Below are 23904 nucleotides of genomic sequence, written 5' to 3'. Positions count from 1 at the left end.
ATCCAATATCCTGTTAATGTAGTAAAAGTGGCCTGCAAGTTATACTTAAAGATTAATGTGGTTTCTGAAAAAATTCTCGTCTACACAGGAGCATCTGTCCAGCTCTTGGAAGCATGATGGATTACAATCAGTGATCAATAAACAAACAGCATACAAGAACACTAGAAATGCTGCTTCTTTACATAAGAAGAAATCTGTGTATGGAGCAGTTAGAAGTTCTGGATATGGTAAATCTATTTCACCTTTAAAACAACTTTCCACAACTATTGAAAAGAAAACATCCAAAGACGCTTTCAGAAGGACAAGTTTAAAAGCTAAATCACCTGCAGATAAAGCAAAGCCTAAAGGTAATACATAGCGTTGGTTTTTGTACACAATTCTGTCTTCATTTAAAATATCAGAGATGTCACTTCTAGAAGCTAGAGAGCTTTGAGGTTTTTGTGTGTTTGCTTTTGTTGTTTGTTTGTTTGCTTTATATGCAAAATAGAGGCAATCTCTTTAGGAAAGCAAAAGGTATTAGATTGCAATGTCCTGGCATTTGTTGTTTGCTTTCTATTCTCCAGATACTATGGTTACAATGCTGTTTCAGTTAACACGCCTAAGTGGCAGTTGCTGAGCCATGTAAATTCTTTTTTTTTTTTTTTTTTGGCACTTAGACATAGTTTGCAATTTAGCTCTGAGTGCAACAGTGCCTGCATGGGTACTTATATGCCCAGTATAGCTGCACTCTGGCCAGGCAGAATATGTAGTGCTGTATGTTTACCAGATACATTTTAAAGATCTGAGAAGCCCTGAAATTTCAACTACACAAAACCTCATGACTAGTAGGTGCTAAATGAAGTGGAGGACATGAGGCTTACCTGTTTTAGCTTGCTCTCTTAATGAATTAGGGCACTCATCCCAGAAATGAGAGATCCAGAGTCTAAGCTCACCTTATCCAGAGGGGTTTTGAATCTGCATCTCCTGCTTCTCTGAACTGTGCTCTAATCACCAGGCCACATATTAGGTATTACCCAGACTGCTCTGCAGTCCTCACTTTTGAAACTGGATCCCTGGGCATCCAAAAAAGGGAAGTAAATGGATCTAGATAGAAGAAATATGCATATGAAGGGTACATGGTTCAGTGAGCTGAATACTGCTCTGGATTGGAAATGACCCTGAGTATTAGCCTGGGTCCTTGACCCTCATGGGACAGAAATTTTCCTCCATCCGTTTTTATTCAGTGAATATTAAAGGCAAGGTAAAGTAGCTGACTTTTAAAAAGAGGCCTAGAGGACTGATTTTTCCTCTTCCTACTTCTCCAGTTTGGCACCGAGCAGGTATGCATGTCCAGCAATTCTGTTTTTTCCAGGGGGTAAAATCAAATCTAAAATTGTGCTTAAATGCAAAAAAATAATACTTGTGTGACTGGATAACTGCCAGGTATAAAGTGATATAAGATTCTTCCCTGAAGGCACAAACACCTGCCATCAATTCAGAGATTTTTTTTGGCAATCGTGTACTGTAATATATTAGTAGATACAGAAAGCTCCTGTATTATGGGCTGCTAAAACATAAATAGCTTAATGCAGGGGTGTCCAACCTTTTTGAATGTGGGGCTGGATCATGAACTTTTTATCACTCAGTGGGCCGGCGAACCATAATCAAAGACCTCACAGGAAGCAGTATCACATCACCCCTGCCCCTTCAAAAAATGAAAATATAATGTTTATTTTTGATTCCCATTGCAGCACTTTGGGCCTCAGAAAACAGCTTGGAGGGCTGTATGTTGGACAAGCCTGCTCTACAGCATATAGCACTTTAAAATCAACTGAACAAAATTAGTTGATATGCTGGTTAATTGCAATCTGTGACTCGTTCTATCCAGTAAGACCACTCTAGAGAGAGTCTGTATTTGTGTGTGAAGAATATAACAAATATGTCACACTCACCATTTTATTTAACATAAAGTTCATGTATTGTTGGCCCTGTCCAGAAATTTAAAAACATACCAAGCAAGCATTATACAGCATGTCTGAGTGTAACTTGCTAGTTGAGACTAGTGAAAACAATTTCTCCTTTCTCCAGAACTATTTTCACAGTTTAAATTTTCTGGAAAATATATAAAGTGTTTGAAAAAAGAAAATGCCTTGCTTTTGATGAAGAAAGGAGGTATTTCTATGTCCCTATTAACTTTGAGTACCATGGAAATGTCAGATCTCTCAGTAATGAATGGAAAGGTTAATTCAAATGAATTCAGCAATTTTTTTCTTTACCAAGATATGTTCCCAAAGTGTTCTAAGAATTACAAGTCATCCAAAACACATTCCTTGCCTTCTCCCTTCAGTGGTCTGTAATTACCTTTTTCATAAAGCTCTTGCATATATATTGTTTTAAATAATATAATTCTTCTTTTCTTACTAAACACAATGAAATGAATACATGAATTGAATTTGTCATATATTGAAATGTGCTTAAAATCCTATTAGTCAGTTATGGTTTGAATATATGTTGCCTTTAGTGCTCATACTATAGAAAGTTGCTCTGAGAAAAATTATATACACTGACTGAATATGTTCAGCTGGAGATGATAGCTTTAGAGCCACTTGCAACAAAAAGTCAGTGTTATAGTTATATGCAATATGTTATACTTCTGTTGAGTTTTGACTTTTTTTTCCTTTATGGTGGTGGTTTTCAGTCTACAAAAAGTTTCCCCTGCAAATATACATATACTGGTTGATTGTTAAATGTGTTACCAGCTGAAATATTCAGCCCTTCCTTAAAATTCTTATAGGAGATGGCAGAGTATTTTTCTTTCACTAATATTCTGCATCAAAGAAGTAAATAATTCCCTTGAGGATGAGGTTTTAAGACATCTACAACAAAAGCCATAGTGACATTCAGTTCAGCACAATCTCTATTTACAATCTTGTTTCTAACTTACTGTGTAAAACACAGCCTTTTTTCTTTTGCCAGGGGACCTAGTAAGTAATGAGATAGTTTGCTTTAACTCTTAATTACTCCAGCAAATTGTATGTAATTGGTATATTATTAATTATGCTTTGATGCTTAACAGTGACAGTGGATACTCCATAATGGACTTTGATCTATGGGAATAATAATACCCTGAGACATGCCATTTCATTTCAAAACTTCCAAAAACTAAAAATGCTATTGTTCTTCAAGAAAATCACTTTTGTCAGTGAGGATAATTAACCACTGCATCAGATTACTGAAGGTGATCAGAATGTTTTAATTATCTGGTGTCTTTTCAGACTCCAGAAAAAAGTGGGGGGGGCCTTCCTCTGCCGGGGAGGGAGTGGAGGCAGCACAGTGAGCCCTGGGCTGGTGCTGTGTGCTCACATGGGGACCTGCGAGCCGGGCACGGGGCAGCACCCAGGCAGCCCCTGGCTGCAACTTCTCTGCCCGCTGCTGGGAAGATGAACCACACAGGTGAGCGTGGAAAGGGGCAGGCGCAGGGGGATGATGCCTTCTTCTCCCCAACCACAGCCTCAAGGGGCAGAACCAGGTGCAAGCAGCGATTTAGCGTGGGGGAAGTTGACCGGGGGGAGGGTCTGGTGGGGTTTCATCCCCGCTCCCCTCACCGCGCATGTGCCCGGCCAGGCTCTACTCACCGCCCACGGTGCTGGCCAGTGCAAGCTCTGCCCAGGACCGCCCCGTGCGTACTGATGACCCATGCTTTCACTGCCGGCTACTCCTCTTCCCACACATACCATGTCAGCAACATCAAGCTGACGCAGTGCATGTGGGAACCTTGTCCCTTCCCCAGCCCTTCAGCAGCCATTAGGAAGCTGCTGAGCAGCTGGGGAGGGACAAGGGATGGGAAAAAAAGTAAACAGCATTTACTTTCGTTTCCCATCGCAGCACCATGAGCCACAGAAAATGGCTTGGTGGGCCACATGGTGGCCCATGGGCCGCATGTTGGACAAGCCTGGCTTAATGCATGTTACTTGTCACTTTGTATCAAGTTGTTACTTATGAATAGATACTGTGTTTCACTACAGGGTCTATTTCTAGGATTGCTTTAATCCGTAGTGAGGCTGTTTTTCTGCTGTATCCTCAAACATGAAGTGAATGGCTGGTTCTTTTTCAAAAAAAAATATGACAGTAATGAATTGAATTAGGTGGTTCACTCTTCAAAGGATGTTTCATTATTTTGGTGTCTGATCTACTAGATAGAGGATTTGTATGCAAATATGTGTTTTTTCTGGCTGTGCAGGCTATCAACACTTTAACTGAAATGCTATTCTTATAAAAAAAGCTTCATATATATATGTTTTATAGTGTATGTTGAGGCATATTTGAAGAGTTTGTGCATGATGTTAATGCATAAAAGCATGTTTCCATTTTGAAGGGAAAAAATCCTATTTTCAAGAGTTTTCAAAAGAAAAAAAAGCAGCTTTACACTTCATTGCGCTGGCCTGTTGTGTACGTTGTCCCCACTGTCTACATAATTTTATATCTCCCCCAATTTTACAACATGGGCATTTTTAGCTGAAAGGCCTCAAAATATTGTGCAATATGTAATGGAGATTAAGCCTGTTTTAGTTTTAGTTCGTTCCACTTGGATACCCTTGCTTCCTAGTAGATACTGACAGAGTCCCTTAAGCTTTCTGGGTTCCATCCCTTTGGAGCTCTCAGGAAGGAGCTGCCGTTCTCCCTTGGGGCCTGTTAGACCACTATGCTTATGTGAATGTCCATATTGAGTTTTCAGCTGTCAGTGTGTGTGGGGGGGGGGGGGGGAAGTATTTGTCAAGGTACTGCTGAAGATGCAGCACTACAAAGAAGTTCTGCCTGATATGCCCTTGCCACTAGTTAGTTGATTCTGATCTGTTGGGGATCTTGGCTAAGTGCAGCATTATTTTTTTTTCTCCACATTTTAAAGCTCTAAAAAATTGTGTAAGCTCCACCAATAACCACTGAAAAACTTGGAAAAATGTCTAGTTGCATATTGGGAACATAACACATGATTACCAAAGTGAAAACTTTTAAATATTACAAATTTTTTAATACAGTGAAATTTAAAGTGCATGTTTTGCCATTTTAGGACGTAAATGCATGCATATTGTAGGCAATTTTTTTGTATATAAATACAGGTTTCCCTCGCTTTATGCGGTACGTGCGTTCCTGGAAAATGGCGCAAAACACAACTTCACATAAAGAAACCCACTTTACAATGTAACAAATAGGGATATGTTCCAAGACCTCAACTGTACTGACCCCCAGACCCATTTCTACCACTTGTACAAGACAATTTTGGTATTCCAACAGCAGACAGTACACACAGGCACAGGGCACTGTCATAATGGGGATGGCAACTACAGAAGCACTTGTTGCAGATAGCGAGCAAGGAGCACAGATCCACACACAGGAAACTGTTTTGGTGCTTGTCACTCCCACAGTGCACCATGCAAGGCAGCTGATCACGGGTTTCCACCACCCAAATTGCATAAGAGTGAATTTATAACACATTTTTGTATAAAAAGGGTGATTGCATGAGAGCAAATTCACACATACAGAACCTGCGCAAGGCGAGGGAAACCTGTACTATTTCTAGTTATTACTGTTAGTTTTTGGTGGGTATTCTCTAAATATAAAGAAGTGATACATAAAGGGTTCCAGTTCATCTCCAGTCATCCCCATATTTGATATAAGGTTTAAATTAAAATATTAAAATGTTAAATAATTATTTTAAATGCTTAAATGTAGAGCATCTAAAGCATGAGCCAAAACTATTGATGGATTACATGAATATACTTCATAGTGGGGTTAGAGTGGTGGTATACCATCATAGTCTAGGAGATATACAACAGAGATGAGAATTACAGTTGGTCCAATAAAAGATATCACAAAAAAAACCCTTGTCACATGAACACACCTTGAGTTTTCAAGAGCATGAAAATACCACGTTTTACATACAAGCTGCAAGTACGTATGAAGTTACTATTCGCATTACTTTCGTAGCCTGAAAACATACTGTCTTTTTTTTCAGTATAACACTGAATGAATTTTGTGTTCTCTTTTCCTTCCAAAATGAAGAAACATTATTTACTACTAGGGTAATAAGATCTGCAGTAAAGGAGCCAGCTTCTAAAAAGGGCAATAATGTGGTTACATCTGACCACTCAGTTATAAAAGACCTTGGGCAGCAGATGAAGGACATGGATTCCTGTGTGCAGTTTCAACGTGTAAGTGTAGCAATTATTTCTTACGATTCTAGCACCTACAATTAACAATTTGTATGACATTTTGATTTTTTTAATAAAAATCTGTTATACTGAAAAAGTGCTACCTTGTATGACTATTATTAAAAATAGTACCGCAATACTAAAGAAGTTTAATTTAGATAACATTTCTAAATAAAACAATAAATTCTCTGTGTAAGTCAGTATCTTTATTTTTATTCTTTGCATTTAGTACTTTGTTATTGTGTTTTGAGAGCATGTAACAGTATTTTATGATTTCAAATGAAAAAATGATTTAATTAACAAAACAGTGAAGAGTTTTTTTCCTCCCTTCACCTTATTCAGACAGGGAGTGGACAGCCAAGTGTTAACTAATATTGCTTCTTTAACTGACTTAATTAAGTGAATACATGTCCAGCATCGGTGTAGACCTTGTAAAGGAACACACCTTGAGGGGCTGGACACCTTCAAGTCAGCTGGCCCTGACAGACTGCACCCCAGCGTACTTAGGGAGCCACTGGCAAAGATATTCAAAAATTCCTGGCACTTTGGCTTTCTTCCAGTCTTCAGGTACTTCACCCATGTGGTGCCCATCGTCAAGAAAGAGAGGAAAGTAGACCCAGGGAACTACAGGCCAATCAGCTTGACCTCAATCCCTAGAAAGGTTCTGGAAAAAATTATCAAAGAGACCATTCGTGACAAGCTGGCTGATGGCAACATCCTGAGAGACAACCAGCAAGGGTTTGTTGCAGGTAGATCTTGCCTGACCAATCGCATCTCCTTCTGTGACCAGGTGACGTATCACCTGGACAAGGGAAAAAGATTGACATCATATATCTTGACTTTAAAAAAAGCCTTTGATCTGGTGTCCCATGGTCTCCTCATGGAAAAATTGGCCAACTGTGGCCTCAGCTACATCACGGTGCAATGGCTGGGGAATTGGCTCCAAGGCTGGGCCCAGAGAGTGGTGGTCAATGGAAGTGAATCATCATGGTGCTCCAAGACCAGTGGTGTCCAGCAAGGTTCTGTCCTTGGACACATTCACTTTAATGTCTTTATTAACAATGTGGACACTGGTGTCAGAAGTGGACTGGCCAAGTTCACCTATTACACTAAATTTTGGGGTAGCGCATCCACACCTAAGGATAGGCTCGTGATCCAGGCTGACTTGGATAGGCTTAAAAAGTGGGCAGATACAAACCTAATGACATTCAGTACCGACAGATGCAAGGTACTCCACTTGAGGGGGAAAAAAACCCCGCAGCACACTTATAGGCTCAGCAGTGCTACACTCACTGGCACCATGGCAAAAAGACACTTGGGGGTCATGATTGACCACAAGATGAACATGAGCCACCAATGCGATGTTGCAGCTGGTAAAGCAAACCAAACTCTGGCTTGCATCCATAGATGCTTAAGTAAATCTCAGGATGTCATCCTCTTGCTGTACTCAGCCTTGGTGAGGCCACAGCTGGAGTACTGGGCTCCACAATTCAAAAAGGATGTTGAGAAGCTTGAGAGTCCAGAGAGCCACATGCATGATCAGAGGACAAGAGAATAGCTTGTCCTCTGATCATGCATGTGAAGAAAGGCTGAGATCCATGGGACTCTTCAGCCTGGAGAAGTCCAGGCTCAGGGGTGACCTGATGGCAGACTATAAGTACATCCAGGGTGTGCATCAGGATCTGGGGGAACACCTGTTCACCAGAGTTCCCCAAAGGATAACAAGGTCCAACGCTCACAAACTTCTCTATGAACATTTCAGGCTGGACATAAGGAAGAACTTCTTTATAGTCCGAGCCCCCAAGGTCTGGAATAGACTGCTACCAGAGGTGGTTCACTCACCTATTTTGAACACCTTCAAGAGAAATTTGGATGTTTATCTTGCTGACTTCCTGCCCCTGGGGTAGGGGGCTGGACTCAATGATCTTCCAAGGTCCCTTCCAGCCCTAACGTCTATGAAATCTATGAAACTATCCCTAATTTTCAGTAACCGATATACTTAATTAACTGTAGTTGCTGACATTTTTGTGGCATTTTTTCCTTAGACTTTTCCAGGATTAAAACCCCTCTCTAAAGAGGCTAAAAGCCAAGGAAAAAATGTGTAGAAAATTGTAGAAAAATCTGTTAGAGTCTTGTTCTTTTAAAGTGTGTCACAAGTCATATCATATTTTGAAGTTTGTAGAATATCACGAAGGCTTTCCTGAAATAGATTGTAAAGATAAGATGTTTGATGTTTGTCAACAGCCAAAGAAACTGTGTTTAGATTAGTTATTTGTTTGCATGAATGATGTCATTTAATATGAATGTATTTCTGTACTCTTATATGATAGCCAGTCAAAGAGGGCTATTGAGACTTCAGAAAAAATGCTCTCTTCACATCTAGAGGGATCAAAGTCTAGATGGTTGGAAGAAGTAAACATTGAGAATTTGTGTTTGCACCAAGGCCTGACCCATGCAGGGAAATGATCTTCTGCCTGTTGATTAGAACTGGAAGACTGGACTAGTTATCTTTTAAGGATTTCAGTATACTCTCGGTTATAAATTGATCGGTAAAGATCAAGACAATGTACGTGAGAGGGGCAGGAGGTTATATACATAATATCTGTTCTCCAGGAATTTTATAGATGAATGGAATTGGCTAGATAAGGATAAATACTTAAGCCTTGCCATGAGAATGAGTCTGTCTACAGGAGTGATTCTCAACCAGTGAGCTGTACACCCTGAGGTGCCTTTCAGGGATGCCATAGGGTGTCATACAATGTTAGAACTGTTAGGTGTGTAAACATGATTCACAAGGTAAAAGCAGAAATTGCAAACAGGAATCCATAGTGTTAAAAAAATATTCTGGCCTGTTATGGTCTTTCTGGTTCTTTGCAACAGAAGAATGTCTCTGTTATTTTTCTGTAGTCAAAAAAGGAAGTGAAAATTGAGAGTTGACATTTTCCGAGGGGTTCCTTGAGTCTAAAATTTCCTGGGCATATCGGCCTCTGGGCCTTCAGTGGGATGAGTGAAATAGGCTGATGGGATCTGACAGCAGCTGCTTTGCAACCTGTAGAACTGAGCAGGAGCTGCATTCTTGGAGCTTAGGGTTAAATGCAGGGATAAGGTAAAATCCTTGTTCTGATATTTTTCTTTCATTTGTTTATTCTGCACTGAGGTACAGGCAGCTGTTTATTGATTTCTTATGTTTGCTAGGGTTGTGTGAAACAGCACCATTTCATTTTGACTTCCGCTTCACTGTTTCAAAGGGACAGTGTTTGGTTTCATTGTTTTGTTTCGTTTCAAAGCACTGTTCCATTTCATAGAAACGGTTTCACTCAAACAGCGCATTTCGACGTTTTGCCCACAGGCTATAATGGGAAATCATGAAAATTCCTATAACTTTGTTATTTCATGCCTGATTTGGATTAAAATTGCAAGGATGGTAGCTCCTTCTGAGGGCACAAGGCCTGCCAAGTTTCATAGGTGCAGCGGTTTCTGTGAAATTGCGCCTCAAACAGTTGAAAGCAAAACTTGTATCACTTGCTGGCAGTGGAAGCCTGCTGTCATCCTGTGCGCACAACTGGGGGCCGTGTGCACCCCTGGAAGGGCTGTGGGGCTATGCAAGGCACTTCCCAGAAGTGCAGGCCCCCGGATCTGCGCGTGGGATGATGGGAGACTGCCACCTAGGACTGGCACTGGGCACAGCCTGTGCCCACCCCCAGGAATACTGCTGCTACCACTGGCCCCAGGCAGCAGCAGCAACCTCTTGTCATCCAGCATGCAGATCTGGAGGCCCACATTCCCTTGGGAGACCCGCATTCAGTGCCAGTGCTGGGAAGGCAGGTGGGGGGGGGAGGGGGCTACAGTGAATTTTGGGGTGGCAGGAGCCCCACATCCAGTTCTGCGGAATGCCCCAAGTGCCACCCCTGCTGCAACCCTGGGAGCTGTGGATGCCACCTGCCTGCAGCCACTGAGCTGCGCTGCACCAGGGGTTTCGGGGTATGATGCAGCCCAGTGGCTGCAGGCAGGCGGTGCTCGCCACTTCCAGAGCTGCAGCAGGGGCAGCAGCCTTGGCTGTCCCCTGTCACCGGGCTGCACTCGGAGCAGCTCTGCCAGCCCCACGGAGCTGAGCCTGGTGGCGGGAGGTTGGGGAGAGCCACTGGCCAGGGCTGTGCTCCAAGCAGTTCCACCACTGGCTCTTCCACTGCCGGGCTGAGCTCTGTATGGAAGACCCTGGCACAGCCCCTCAGCCCACAGCCCTTCTGTTGCAGCTGGTGCTGGTGGCTCCCTGGGAAGAGCTGGGGAAAGCGATCAGAGAGCTGGGGGAATGATCAGGGAGCTGGGGAATCCAACTGGGAACTGGGGGAATGTTCAGGAACCTGAATATTCCCCCAGCTCTCTGATTGCTTCCCCCAGCTCTTCCCGGGGGGTACAGGCCCCCAGATCTGCACACTGGGTTTCAGCAGGCTGCCAAGATGATTTACTAATAAATTCCAAAGCTGCAGTCTTGCCTGGGTGTTCTGTCAAGCTTTTGACTGTTGACTGCTCAAGCCCACTTGAAATATAGGGTGTTTATTATCCTATCCATTGTACGTGTTCATCTCCCACTGAAGTTGATGGGAGCTGTATTCATGTACATATACTGACGGAGTAATCGCTTGAAAAGCATCTTAACAGCTTTTGTTCACTTTGAGGTATTTATTTTGTCATTGCGACTTTAGACTCATATTCTTTTATGCGAGTCTAATAGAATCCAGGTGACGTCTAGCTATGTGAGCTCTGCAGTGTGAAAGAGAGTGTTTCTGTTAACACAGAAAATTTTAGGATTTTGAGTCTGTACAAAGGCAAGTTTTGTGAAGTTGCTATTAGAAAATAACCAGGTTGGTTTGGCTTTTTTAACTGGAACCATACTATAAACATTTAAAAATGCATTATGTAGTGTGTATTATGTTTATTTAATGTTATTATTTAATGTATTGTTTTAAAATAGCATTTTAACTGGACTTTTTAAAATTATTTTAATGCATTTTGTTGGTTTTTGGGGGTTGCATTTCGTCCTTTTCAGCATTTTCTACTTTAATTTGCCATCCTCTGGCATGAGGCACACAACCTTGTTTAAACAGTATTAATGCTTTATTTTTTGTATCTTCAAATTGCTGAATGAAACAGTTCACAGAAAAGATAATGCATTTTGGCTAATCTTAATGTCATCTTAAAATGAATGAACAACAATCTCAGTATACTATTTCCCTAATAATTTTTCTTCAATAGGATTCCTCATTTGGACCTGTCAACAATAACGCAAGAGAGCTTTATTTGTTAAGAAGGGTACAGGCAGCAGAGGAAGAGTTGAATTCAGCACATGATGTAATTCAGCATTTAAAAGATGTGGTCTCTCAGAAAGAGAAAGAAATGGAGAATAAGGTGGTGGAAATGAAAATGCAGTCTGATAAAGAGCTTTCCCAGCTGAGTCAAGAAAATTATGTACTTCAGACCAAGGTATCATACATTATCTTCTACTACTGAAGAAAAGGAAAAGATGTGTAGTTACTGATAGGTTTGATTGATTAGTTCAGTCAGTTATGTTCTGAAAAAAAGGTTAAACTGGAGCATATTATATATTCCCCCTGACTGCTATCAAACATAAAAAGTGCATTTAAGTTTTGTTTTTGTCTTTCCCTGGAGGGTAAACTGAATTTATGTTGTTCCCAAACCTTCACTTCCCCGGTAACAGCAGCACCATTGACTCTTCTAGTTAATAATCTTTACACTGTAACTAAAAATAATAGGGATAATGTCAGTTTTACAGATTAATCAGATATAAAGTAGTACTGCATGGTAAAGGAGAAGCAAGAATTTAGGATCTTTTTTTTTTTTTTTTTGTATGTTTTCCATAAAAGTACCTTATGCCTTGTGTTACTGGTAGGCCTATGCGAAGCAGCAATTATTCAATTAGGCTTCGGATTCAGCTGATTTGGGGGGATGGTTGTTTAATTCAGTGATTTTGAATCACTGTCCCAATTCAATTCAGCTGCTGAATTAGGCCGAATCTCCTTTCAATGAGGAGATAACAAGCAGCAACAGCAGTAGTGTCAGTGGTCGTGGTGAGTGGGGCCATCCCCTGCCCGCTCCCCCAGCCCCCCCCCGCCATGGCTGCTCCACACAGCCCCAGCATCCTGGCACTTAAAAAGTGCTGCACTCACCAGCTGCAGCAGTGGCAATCAGGGCCTTTGGGGGCTTGTGGCAGAGCCTGCTGCACAGCAGGGATTGCCCTCTGCCACCTAGCATGTGTACAGCAGATGTCACCTTGTTCGGGTGTAGTGCAGCTCGGCAGGGCACCATGCACTGTCCCAGAGCTGCAGTGACTCCAGTAGTCACCCAGAGTCGGAAGGGGACCACCCCACTCCCCCAGCGTGCCCACCCCCTACTTACCAGCATGGAGCCCAGGTCCAGGTCCCTGCAGCAGCGAGCGGGACCACCCAGATGGAGACTTCCAAATCAATTTGGAAACTTCCAATTTGGTTCAGATCTTTTAATGGGTCTCCTGATTCAATTTGGATTTGGAGATTCGGCCCCCAAATCGGACCAAATCTCCTCTGAATTGAATCGGCTACCAAAGCTTTATACAACCCTATTTTAAGGCAACATTTAGCAGAACCATGTTATAATTATATTGTTAAAATTTTACTAATGTCTCTCCATGAACTTTTTTTTATTGTGAATACTATAGCAAGAGAAATCTATTCCTGAATTTCTCTGTATAGATGTGCCTATATACTTCACAGGGCCTGTAGTGTATGTTTGCTTCACTTGTTCAGATATTGGTTCAAGGAAGATGCCATTAGTTTGATAGCCTCACACTTCTTTTTTCAAGTGTTGTAATATAAAGGGGACAGTAGATACCATTTCATTTTAATTGTATTTTTCTCTGAGAATTTTGCCCATTTAACAGTTTATTGCCATGTTATTTATCTGGTGTAATTGAAAAGTTAAAAAGTGTGGAGGAACTGAACAAAGGAAAGAAATGGTTCCAGCCAGAAATGACAGATCCTATCACTGAAGAAAAGTTGAAGGAAATACAGAAGGAAATTCAAGATCAAGAGACCCTTCTTCAAGGTTATCAACAGGTAGTTTGATTTTTTCCTATGATGATATATGCTGTAATTCAATTTAAAAACAAATACCAGGTGCTTACTAATAGGTTAACTTTTGTTACTTGTAAGTGTGTGCACGTGTGTGTGTGCAGAGGCACATAAGGGAATTAAGTGTTTCTGTACTTGTGGTCATTGTATCCATAGGTCAGGCTAAGTTTTTCTGCAGTCTTTCAAACAAAATAAAATTCCCTAAAGTCTTGTAACCTTTTTAAAATTTCAAATCTGCCTGGGCCCTGTCTTACATGGCATGTGGGTCAATAAAGCAGTACAGAGGGTCAGATTATGGGGCTCTACAGGCTGGATCTAGCCTGCAGGCTATATGTATGACACCCCTGATAAAGTTTCAGTGATCTGTGTCCTACTTTGGATAAAAGAATCCAAACTTGTAGCTGTGCAATTTAGGTCCACTCATGAGGTCCCATCCCACCCTAATTTTCTATGATTCCACAATGGAAAATCCTTCAGGAAAATCCTCTCTCTTAACTTTTGAAAGCTAATACCTCCACCTGCTGGGGGAAAACTAAACTAATTGTGCCCCATCAGCCCTGGGATGCGATGTTAAAAGGCCTAACTGCATTCTAGAAATGAAATAAGTAATTTGTGTTTTCAGAAGTAATGACATTCAACGCAGTCCTGCATATTAACTTGTTTTGAAACAACATCTTATCTGTTTTTACAAACATATAAAGATTGTGTGGTAAAAACAGTGACCCAACATCCAGCTCTGTCAGTTCCAGAGCGTGTGTACAGTTACAATGTTGTCACATCTCTGCAGCTCATAGAACAGGAGCAGGCACAATACAGCCCATGGGCCGGATCTTGCCCACCCATGGCACCCACCAGCTAATTGTACCCCACCCAGCCCTTCCGCCCATGAGGGTGGGAGCAAGGTGCCCACATATACCCACCCCCTGCCTACATACCCTACCCTATTCCACCTCACTTGCTCCCAGCTAGAAGAGCCTGGCCAAGCCAGCATGCAGCTTCTGGGTGGAGTTGCTGCTGCCACTGCTGCAGCCACCAGGAGACCTGTTTGCCTTCCCTGGCATCCCACTTGCTCTGGGCAGCAAGTAAGGAAGCAGTGGGGGAAGGAGTGGTGAGGGAGCAGCAGCTGGGTAGGAGCACGGAGCATGGGGCTGGTGCTGGCAGCAGTGTGGAGCGTGCATCCAGGGGGGTGGCAGCAGTGTGGAGCTCAGGTTGCCAGCCCCTGCAGGTAGCAGCAGGCAGGGCCACTTGTGCCTGGCACAGATACCCTAGTGCCCCGCCCCCCCCACACACACCCACCCACCCTCACCATACACATGCACACAGCCCCAGCCACACACCCCCCAACACGGTATATGAGACTAAGGCTTTATTTTTGAGTTGTTATAGAATCATTTCTATATACACTATGCAAACACAAATCATGACAAAAATATTTTTTGTAATAAAATATGTTATACTAAATGCTTGATTTTTAGTGTACTGTATGATTTGGGTTTTTTTCTGTTTTTAAGATAGCAAATCTCCCCCTCCCCCCCCCCTCCCCCCCCCCCAAATGAGTATTTCCAGGAGGCAAGGGTCTTCTTGAAGATGCATGGAGGGCATGTGCCTCTTAAATCAGTGCACAGGGTGAAGGTGAGCTGCAGCTAGAGGCTATACCAGGCTCTTCCCAGCAGCTGCACTCACACCAGGTGGGGCAGAGTGGCTATAACAAATTTTGGGGTAGCTCTAGCCCCACTCCCTCTGTAGCCCTCCCTCCCAGTACCGCCGCTCCCCACCCCATACCACCCAACCCAAGTGCAGCCGCTGAGAAAAGACCAGTGCAGCCTGCAGCAGCAGCCTGCCTTTGCCTGTGCAGAGATCCAGAGGGCACATTCCCCCCCATGCCTCCCCTGGGGGTGCAGACAGCAGTGGAAGCCATGCCCTCTGCATGAGTTGCAGTTCTATCTTGTGCCCCAGCCCACCCTGGCTGGGTAGCCCCTGTCCCAGCCCCACTCCCTCCCTCACCATGGGGGCCTTGATCTGCTCCCTCCACCCCCCACATCCCTTCACTCCCCCACACCCCTTTCTTCCAGACTTACCAGCCAGACACTGCTCTCCAGGCTGCCGGTCTTCACCCCGGCCATAAACATGCTATGGCTTTACGCATGCATACACCATTTATCAGCAACATCGTCAGCCACTTTGCCAAAAAGAGCCGATTGTCGATAATGTCAGTTTTCCTTTTTTGAGTTTTGATACGATATGGACTGATGTATCAGTGCACCTCTAATATATATATGATATAGATATAAATTATGCTTTCACGAGCTGGAGCTCACTTCTGTAAGGTACTAATCTACCCTGCCTGCAGATTGTGTAGACACCCTGGAGGTAACTTTTACATTAACATGTGAACTGATAGCAATATAGCCATAGCAGCATAAAACTTAGCATTGATTGCAAAGTGTATTTGGGAATCTGCTTAAATGCTTAGGCGAGTAACCCACACTGAGTTATGTCACTGTGGTTACCAGTACCCAAGCCTGTTTGTTTGAAGTGAGCTTGGGAATATGTGTAACAAGTTGTAGCCAACTTGTAGTTGACATCAACTGCAGTGAGACATATACTAAGTGACAGCACCATATAGATGATAGTACATCAGGTTTTGAAGATTTTTTTTTTCCCCCAAAAACTGCTAGAGATACTTTTTGTGAAATGTTGCATTTCTGAAGATGATCTTCGTGTCCTATACTTCAGAAAATTGATGAATATACATTTTTCAAATACCATATTTTTCGGACCATAAGACGCACCTGACCATAAGACGCACCCAGTTTTTATGGCAGGAGAGACTATGTGTGCTGGTGGCCAGCCATTTTTATTGCCGGCTCCGCCCCGTCTCCCCGGGACACACACCTTCGGACCATAAGACGCACCCTCGTTTTCCCCCCACTTTTGGGGGGGAAAAAGTGCGTCTTATGGTCCGAAAAATACGGTATGTACAAAAAATAAATGTTTGAACTTAAATGTTCTTTTATAGAAATGTCAACAATTTCAGTGAGTTGCTGTGGCACATTGTAAAACTGCTTGAGTTTGTGATATGTTAACTGAAATTTGAACTTTTGAACTTTAAAAAGAAAATCCAATAAAAATTAATTAATCTTGGAGCATTCAGTACTTTCCTATAAGATGTATATTAATGACATATTGTGTATGACCATATTTGATATTTATATATGCCTGCAGGGCAATAAATATAAATATCAAATGTCATATGACAAATTTTGGTCTGTAAACTATAGTATCTTGGGATTAAAGTTGTGCTATATGGAATTTATATATAGTCTGTTTGCATATGTTTATTGTTATTATGGTAATACACTATTTGCTTTCTAAAATATAGGTATTCAGAAAGTCATAAAAACTGAATACAAATTACAGTCATAATAATGTTGACTGAAACTATCAAGAAATTAATTAAGGTTAATGTTAAAGTTTTGTTTCGTGTTTTAGGAAAATGAAAGGCTATACAAGCAAGTGAAAGAGCTACAGCTACAAAACAAGAAAAATGAGGAAAGGAAGTTTAAAGAAAATCAATATTTAATGTCTGAATTAGCATCCTTAAGGTAAATTTAAATAAACTTCTGACTTGTATATTTTTAGTTAGTCTTCGAAAACAGCAATAATAAATAGAACTGTCTCAGAACAGATAATCTAAATAGTAGGCATTTTTACACATGCAATGGGGGCACTTTAATTGAAGCAGCTCTAAGAGCTGTTCCAGTTAAAGTGCCTTCAGCGTCTTGTGTATCAGCACCCCCATGCTTCGAAATCATTTGAGCTTTAGTTCAAGCACCCCAACTGCCGTCTTGAAGTGTGGGGATCCTGATACATGAGGCACTGTTGGCGCTTTAATTGGAGCAGTTTTTGGAGCTTCTTCAATTAAAGTGCCCACACCCCCATAGCATGCATACAAATGCCTACTAGTCAAATTATTATTTTTTAAGACATGTGACTCCATTGATGCTGATTGGCAGTAACGGGGTCTCTGTATTTGATTCTTTGGCTTTTTTCTTTCTCCTGGCTATTATAATATTTGACTGTTATACACACAATAGAATAATAGGGGCAGGGTGTTCATTTGGTAATATAATTTTCTTCACCTGTAAATGTATTGGTTATTATTATACTTGAGTAGTCTCAGAAGATAAGTCACCCAGCAGTTCAGGGCACAAAAGAGCCCTGTACAGAAAAAGGGAATTGTTAGTTTTATTGTGCTGAAGAAGGAATGGGTTAGGAGTCATTAAGTAGGGGGATCTTAAGCCTTGTAGAACTTGACTGTCTCTCGGTAATGCAAGTGTCAGCAGTTATGCACATTCATAATTTACAAACCATTAATGAATAGGGTTCACAGATGAGCTTAGTAGGTAAGAAGTGGATTTTTCCACTACACATACATAATTCCACTGGCCCAAAGCAAGTGGCTTGGAGTTTGTGTGTCCTTAGTCAGGAGGGAAGTTGATTTTTTGCCTTTATTGATTTTGATCGTAGTGCAACTACTTTTTTTCTTGTTTTACTAACTTCTCTTCAGTTCACATTTTTGGGTAGGCCTGGATTGATTTCTGGCAACACAGGGGTGATCTAAGCTTTGATTCATGATTTTTACCTACTTTAATGTAATTCTCTTTTTTTTAATATAACATAAGCTGATTAAATTCTTTTTTTACTGGAATTTGAAAGAATAAGCATCTTGTATAGCAATTAAGTATGGTCATGAAAGCTGTGTAAAATGTACCAAACTGTATTCTGTTTTTATTATTAGAGAAAAGATGGCTCAAAATAACTTCCAGTCACAGTTAGTGCAGGATTCTGAGCCAATAAGAAACCAGAGTTTCTCAGAATTGATTTCAGAACTTCGAGCAGCACAGGTAAATAGAAGCATATGCCTTTCAAAATATTTACCTGTTTTTGCAAAATAGATAGGATTGTCATTATTGTGGACTTACTGAGTAACACATACTACGTTTGCTAGTTTTCTTATGTTAAAATGCTGTACCATTTTTATATTTATTACATATTACTGTGTTGAAATATTGTAAACAATGTGAATGAATCCTCAAATGAACTCTTACTAGGTCTCAAAGAAAGAAATTGATTGAAAGAAAGATGTTCTTAGCTAGTAGAGCTCACCTTTTTGGCCCCACAGGCCAGATTGTGGCATGGGGCTGAATTGGACTTTACATGCCAAGATCAGGCCTGCCCCCCTGGATTGGGCTCTATATGGCCTTTGCTAGCCCCTGTGCTGCCTCTGTCCAGCCCCATACACTGGGATCAGGCCCCCAGGAAGCTGCGCTGCCTCCATCTGACCCAGTATGCTGAGATAAGGCCCTGCACTTGCCTTGTGCACCTGATATAGCACTCAGGGCCACAGTTTGTGGCAGCACTGTAAGCCGGGGGCTGAGTACCGCTGTTCTTAGCCACTGTCATCATTGCTGATTCTTTGGTTGGTGTCCTAACATGGTCTGTGAAAATAATTGCAAGTCACCAAGGAAATTTACAAAAATTGCTTCCAATGTTTTGTCTAAAAACGTAAGAAAGAAGAAACCAAACTGCTGGAAGAGATAAAACGGCTTAAGCAAGACAAACAAGCTCTTGAAGTAGATTTGGGACAAATGAAGAGAGAGAGAGATCTGGCAAGAACACAGCTTTTTTCTGCTTCAGGTAAAGGAGTCATTTGTGTAGTTTATAAATCTAATCAACACTTCTATTTTTCTAAATAAACGTATAAAACATAATGTATATTCATTCCCTTGTTACATATATTACAGGAGCTCTTAGAAATCCCATATTAGAATAGACATGTAGGACTGGAAGGAATCTGAAGAGATCAACTAGTCAACTCCCCTGCAGGAAGACAGAATCAACTATAACTAGACTATTATGGGTAGATGTTCTGCCTAACTTGTTCCTGAAAAAAACCCCAAAAAACCCCCTTCAATTCTAAGACCACTAGTTCAGGCATTTCAGTACCTGAACATTTTTTTTTTCTACTAGCCAATATAAATTCTTGTTGTAAATTGAAAACTAAAAGATTTGAAGGAATCCATTTAAAGTATAGTGAAACTAAATGTTGTCACACTTTTAAACTCTGAAGTCAGTGCAAATGAGGAGGGTAAATCTGATTGTTCTGATCTTAGATCCCTAACAGGAGATTAAATTTATTTTTTTACTTTATAGGCGAGAAGAATTACGAGATAAAGATTATGGAAGAATCATACAAACAAGAAATTAGTAATTTGAAAAAGAGGTTGCAGTGGTATGCAGAAAATCAAGACCTTTTGGATAAAGATGCAGCACGTCTTAAAAATGCAAAAAAAGAAATTGAGAAATTAAAACTGCAGGTGATCATAGTTCTAGATTTATTTTGTAAATGAGTTCTTATTTGTACATACAAAGAAAATGAGTAAAATTGATCTATTTTTTTCAGCATATGCATTATTTCCAAAATGCAGTATGTTGAAAATGTCATAATCTTCAATCTAAAGACAGAGACCCTAATAGCATGGGCATTCTTTAAATGCACCAGAGTATAACATTTGTTGCATTAGACATTTCAAGTGACTTTTCTAATCATAATCCTCAGTTGTTGTTTCTTTAAGATATGCAAAGCTATTGAGTAAGGATGCCAGTTACATTGTTACACTAATAGTTTTAAGGTCTATGAACCTATGAAGGTACACAGCCGTGATTAAAGTAATGTTTCTTTTCAGTGGGAATTACCAAGGTTGGAATTACCAATTACCAGTTGTTTTCTAGAAACACTTTGTGACTTTAGGTAAGGTGGGAGAGCAGGCCTCCACTTGTTTATGGTTGAAATTAAAATCTTCTAAATCAGAATCAAATAAAACCAGTCCAGGGATCCCAAAACATTAGTTTTGAAATGGGAACTGCCCCATTTATTTCAGTGTGTCTTAATTCCTATGCCAGTGATAAATCTTTCCATAAGCAATGAAATAAGGGAAAAAAAGAAGGTAGGTTGTTAAGATCCAGAAGTAGGCAAAAGTTTGCAAAGAACCAGTGAATGGAGAGGGCTCAAAGTGACATATATGAGAAGTGGTTTTTCAACAGCTCATGGTGAAGGCAAAATTAAGGTTTCAGATTTTGTAAAGCATTCCAGATATTGCTATCTTATTTGGATGGGTCGTCTTGTGTATCAAAAAATTAACCTCTGCACAATAGTACTAACCTCATTTCTAAAATGATGTCCACTAGAGATATTAGATGGACTCCTTCCATCATTCATCTAACAAATCAGTTGCATGATATAGGATCCTATTTATTGATACAATATGGGGGAGGAAAAAGTCGCCAGTTCCTGCTCACAAATCTCAAGACCATTCTTGGCCTACATACTATTTAGGACTTCTGTTAGTATTAAAAAGTATAGATTAGGCAGCTTTAAATTGCCTCAGTAAACTCAAAGGTAAAAGATTTAACTTCTTCCCTTACCTGACCTTTTGGTAGTGGGTGACAGGTATCACGCGTCTGTTCCGTGCTGTTTTTCCACTCTGTCACATCCCCTTATATACCAGTAGAATGGGAGACAGACATAGGACTAAGATCCAATGCAGATTTTCCAGCAGAGAGTTCTTAATCTTGCAGGGGAACTGCCTGATAGACATTTGCAGCTGGAAATCATCTCCCATTTCCCTGACTTTAACTTGATTTAAGAATCTGGCCATTAGACTTACAGCTGTCTATGAGCCATGTTAATAACTAGGATTGAAGTGAGTATATTATACGGTTCAGGGTTAGAACACTTCCATTGGTTTTTTATTTGACATACTGAGGTTTTTTTTTTCCACTGAGCTAGTGAAGTTAATTTATTTACTTTGCCTTTTGGTGAGTAGGTTGAGAAGCTCACAACTGAAGCTGGGAATCAATCTGCGCAGCAGAAGAAACGTTGGAAGGACAGAGCAGCAGATGCTAAAAGAATTCAAGATCTCGAGCAACAGGTAGATAACATATTATGAGATCTTATTGGAAGTATCCCTTGATAAATTAATCATTTTATATTAGTGCTATAAATACTAATTAATCTATTAAGAGTGTTTCTGTGTATTTTAACAAGTTTTAATTTTATCGGCGTAATTTTAAATAAAAATTCTGTATGTGAATGTTTTCTCTTTTACAAACAAGATATTTTGTTCTGGGATCTGCAATGAAATAATAATTTTATTGGATTACTCATTGGGTTTATGAGAACAATTTGGATATGAAAATATTATGAGATCATGTAGGATCAAGTATAAGTTGGAAAGTCGAACAGGAGATGAAGAAAAGAGAGGAAACTAAGAAGTCATGACTGTTTTGTATTGTTTCTGGCCCTTTCACATTTTTTTTTAAAGTAAATGGTATACATTAAAATAGAGTGCTCTCTCTTTCTAGAGTCATAGAAAAGCAAGACTGGAAGGGACATAAGGGATCACCTAGTTGAACCCTCCTGCTCTGTTTTGCCATCTAAATCATCCCAAATAAACATTTTTATCTTTGTCTAATTTACCCTTTAAGAAACTCGCAGTGATAGAGATGCCACAACCCTTTTCAAATAATCTATTCTAGTGCTTTAGACACGCGAATAATTAAGAATTCTTTTCAGTGCATTAGAGGTGCACCAATACATCGGTCCAATATCAGACAGGTACTGATATAAAGAAAATTAATTGTATTGGAAATCGGCCTGACGTGGCAGATAATTTGGCCAATAAATGCCTGTGTGTGTGCACAGTTGCAGCGCAGCGCATAGGCAGGGAGGAGCACAGCCTGACAGCTTGAAGAGCGGCATGCAGCTGTTAAGTCTGGTGTGGTACAAGGGGAGGGAGTAGGAGGAGGGGAGGGGAGGGGCATGGGGGAGCAGATCAGGGCCCCTGTGGTGAGGGAGGAGTGGAGCTGGGGGCAGAGGCTGGGGCAAGCACTGCCTGGGTGGGGCAGGCACGGGATGGAGCTGTGGCTTGTTGGGGGTGGGGGAGGTGCACTGCCACTGCACTCTGCTCCTCTGGTTGCTGCTGGTGCGGCACTTACCCGCTCATCTGGCAGCTGCCACTGCAGCTCATCCAGGAAGACATGGGGGTGACGTGCCTCTGGATCTGCGTGGGGCAGGCTGGGCTGCGCAGAGCTCTTCCCAGTCCACCCTGCCCTGCGCATACCCCTTTTCCCCCTCCTCTCCGCTCCAAAGGCACTATTTTCCTTGTAGCAGTGGGAGGGGGATGAATTCAAGACATCAGTCCAGTCATTAGGTTTTACACCTAGAAATGATAAGAAATTTATAAATATGTTCCATGTATAGAACCTAGTATTGGGGGGTTGTCTTGTATCTGAGTAAATACAGTATTTCAGAACATTTCTTCAATTCATCAAAATCATTCTGAATCCTAATCTTACCCCCTAAACCCCACCTGGCTTAGTGTCATATGCAGATTCCCTCTTCCAAGTCATTAATGATGATGCTAAATGATATAGGATCCAGGAGAAACTACTAGGGACCCCACTTAATTTCTCCTCCCAGTATGACTGACCTGTTGATGACTGTTCTCTCAGTACAATAATCTAAAGTATTAAAAGTTATGGATCCATATTATAATAGGGTCATTTATAATACACTGTCTTAGCTTGCTTATGAAAATGACAGAAGAAAAATCTGTTTCAAAAGCTTTGCTGAAATCTAGGTATTATGGCATCCACTGCTCTTCCCCATCAATATTCTGGCATTGAAAGAAATCTGGCTGGTTAGCATGGTTTACACTTGACAAATATATGCTGCTTTTAGGTACTTACAAGTTAATTGTATTTCACCAAATATTGTAGACAGGTTGGTCTGTAATTTGCTGGATTCCCTTTTTATTTCTTTCTTTCACTGGGCTATATATTTGCCTATTCCAGCCTTCTAAGGCTTTACCTAATCTTTACAAATATCATAACCAAATAACCAGTGACTGCAAGTACCACAGCCTTGAGTGATCTCAGTTGACCCTTATCAAGTTGCTGATTTGAAAATATATAACTTGTCTTAAATAATCTCTAACTTATTCTTTCCCTACTGATGGCTAAGATTCTTAACCTCCACTTTTATCTTTGATGTTAATTCTGCTTGTCATATAACAATTGACCTTTTGGTGAGGATGAAGTATAAAAAGCATTAAACACTTCAGCCCTCTCCATGGTAGCTGTTGTTAGTTTCTATTCAACTCTTCAATGTATTTTTTTATTATTGAACTAACTTCAGAGTTGAGATTGAATTAGGCAAAAATGAAGAAAAACACTTTGACTTCATAAGCTTGTCTTACTTTATCCCAGCTGTTCATTGAGTCGAATAAAAGATATCACCCCAAAAAATCCTGGCCCCTGGCATTTAAAATGTAACGTCATCATAGTAAAATATGTAGTTTGAGTTTAAAGCATTAGAACGACACCAGTGCTTAGGAATCTTATTTTAACTTTCATAATAAACAAATGAGTCTTTCTTCCAGGAGGTGTGCATATTCAGTAAAGAGTCAGTTATCTGGAAAGTCAGTTAGTGGGAAGGCTGTTTAATAACAAAACTATCAGCCTGTAAT

At 40.8% G+C, this 23904-nt stretch overlaps 1 protein-coding gene across 3 annotated transcripts in view; it reads left to right on the top strand.

Moving 5' to 3' along the window:
- The window catches only part of CEP162 (centrosomal protein 162), a 75828-nt gene that overhangs the window by 41439 nt on the left and 10485 nt on the right, over positions 1-23904 (top strand). For all 3 annotated transcript variants that reach the window (XM_090035900.1, XM_090035883.1, XM_090035891.1), the window contains 9 exons: positions 89-347; positions 6040-6188; positions 11442-11669; positions 13160-13297; positions 16805-16917; positions 18114-18219; positions 18886-19012; positions 19529-19692; positions 21202-21306. In XM_090035900.1, the coding sequence (XP_089892026.1) occupies positions 89-347; positions 6040-6188; positions 11442-11669; positions 13160-13297; positions 16805-16917; positions 18114-18219; positions 18886-19012; positions 19529-19692; positions 21202-21306 (1389 nt within the window). The remainder of the gene's footprint in view (positions 1-88; positions 348-6039; positions 6189-11441; positions 11670-13159; positions 13298-16804; positions 16918-18113; positions 18220-18885; positions 19013-19528; positions 19693-21201; positions 21307-23904) is intronic.

The sequence above is a fragment of the Crocodylus siamensis genome, chromosome 1, assembly GCF_052110815.1.
Source record: "Crocodylus siamensis isolate JL-2025a chromosome 1, ASM5211081v1, whole genome shotgun sequence".
NCBI classification, from domain to species: domain Eukaryota; kingdom Metazoa; phylum Chordata; order Crocodylia; family Crocodylidae; genus Crocodylus; species Crocodylus siamensis.
This window is presented reverse-complemented; position numbering and strand designations above follow the sequence as displayed.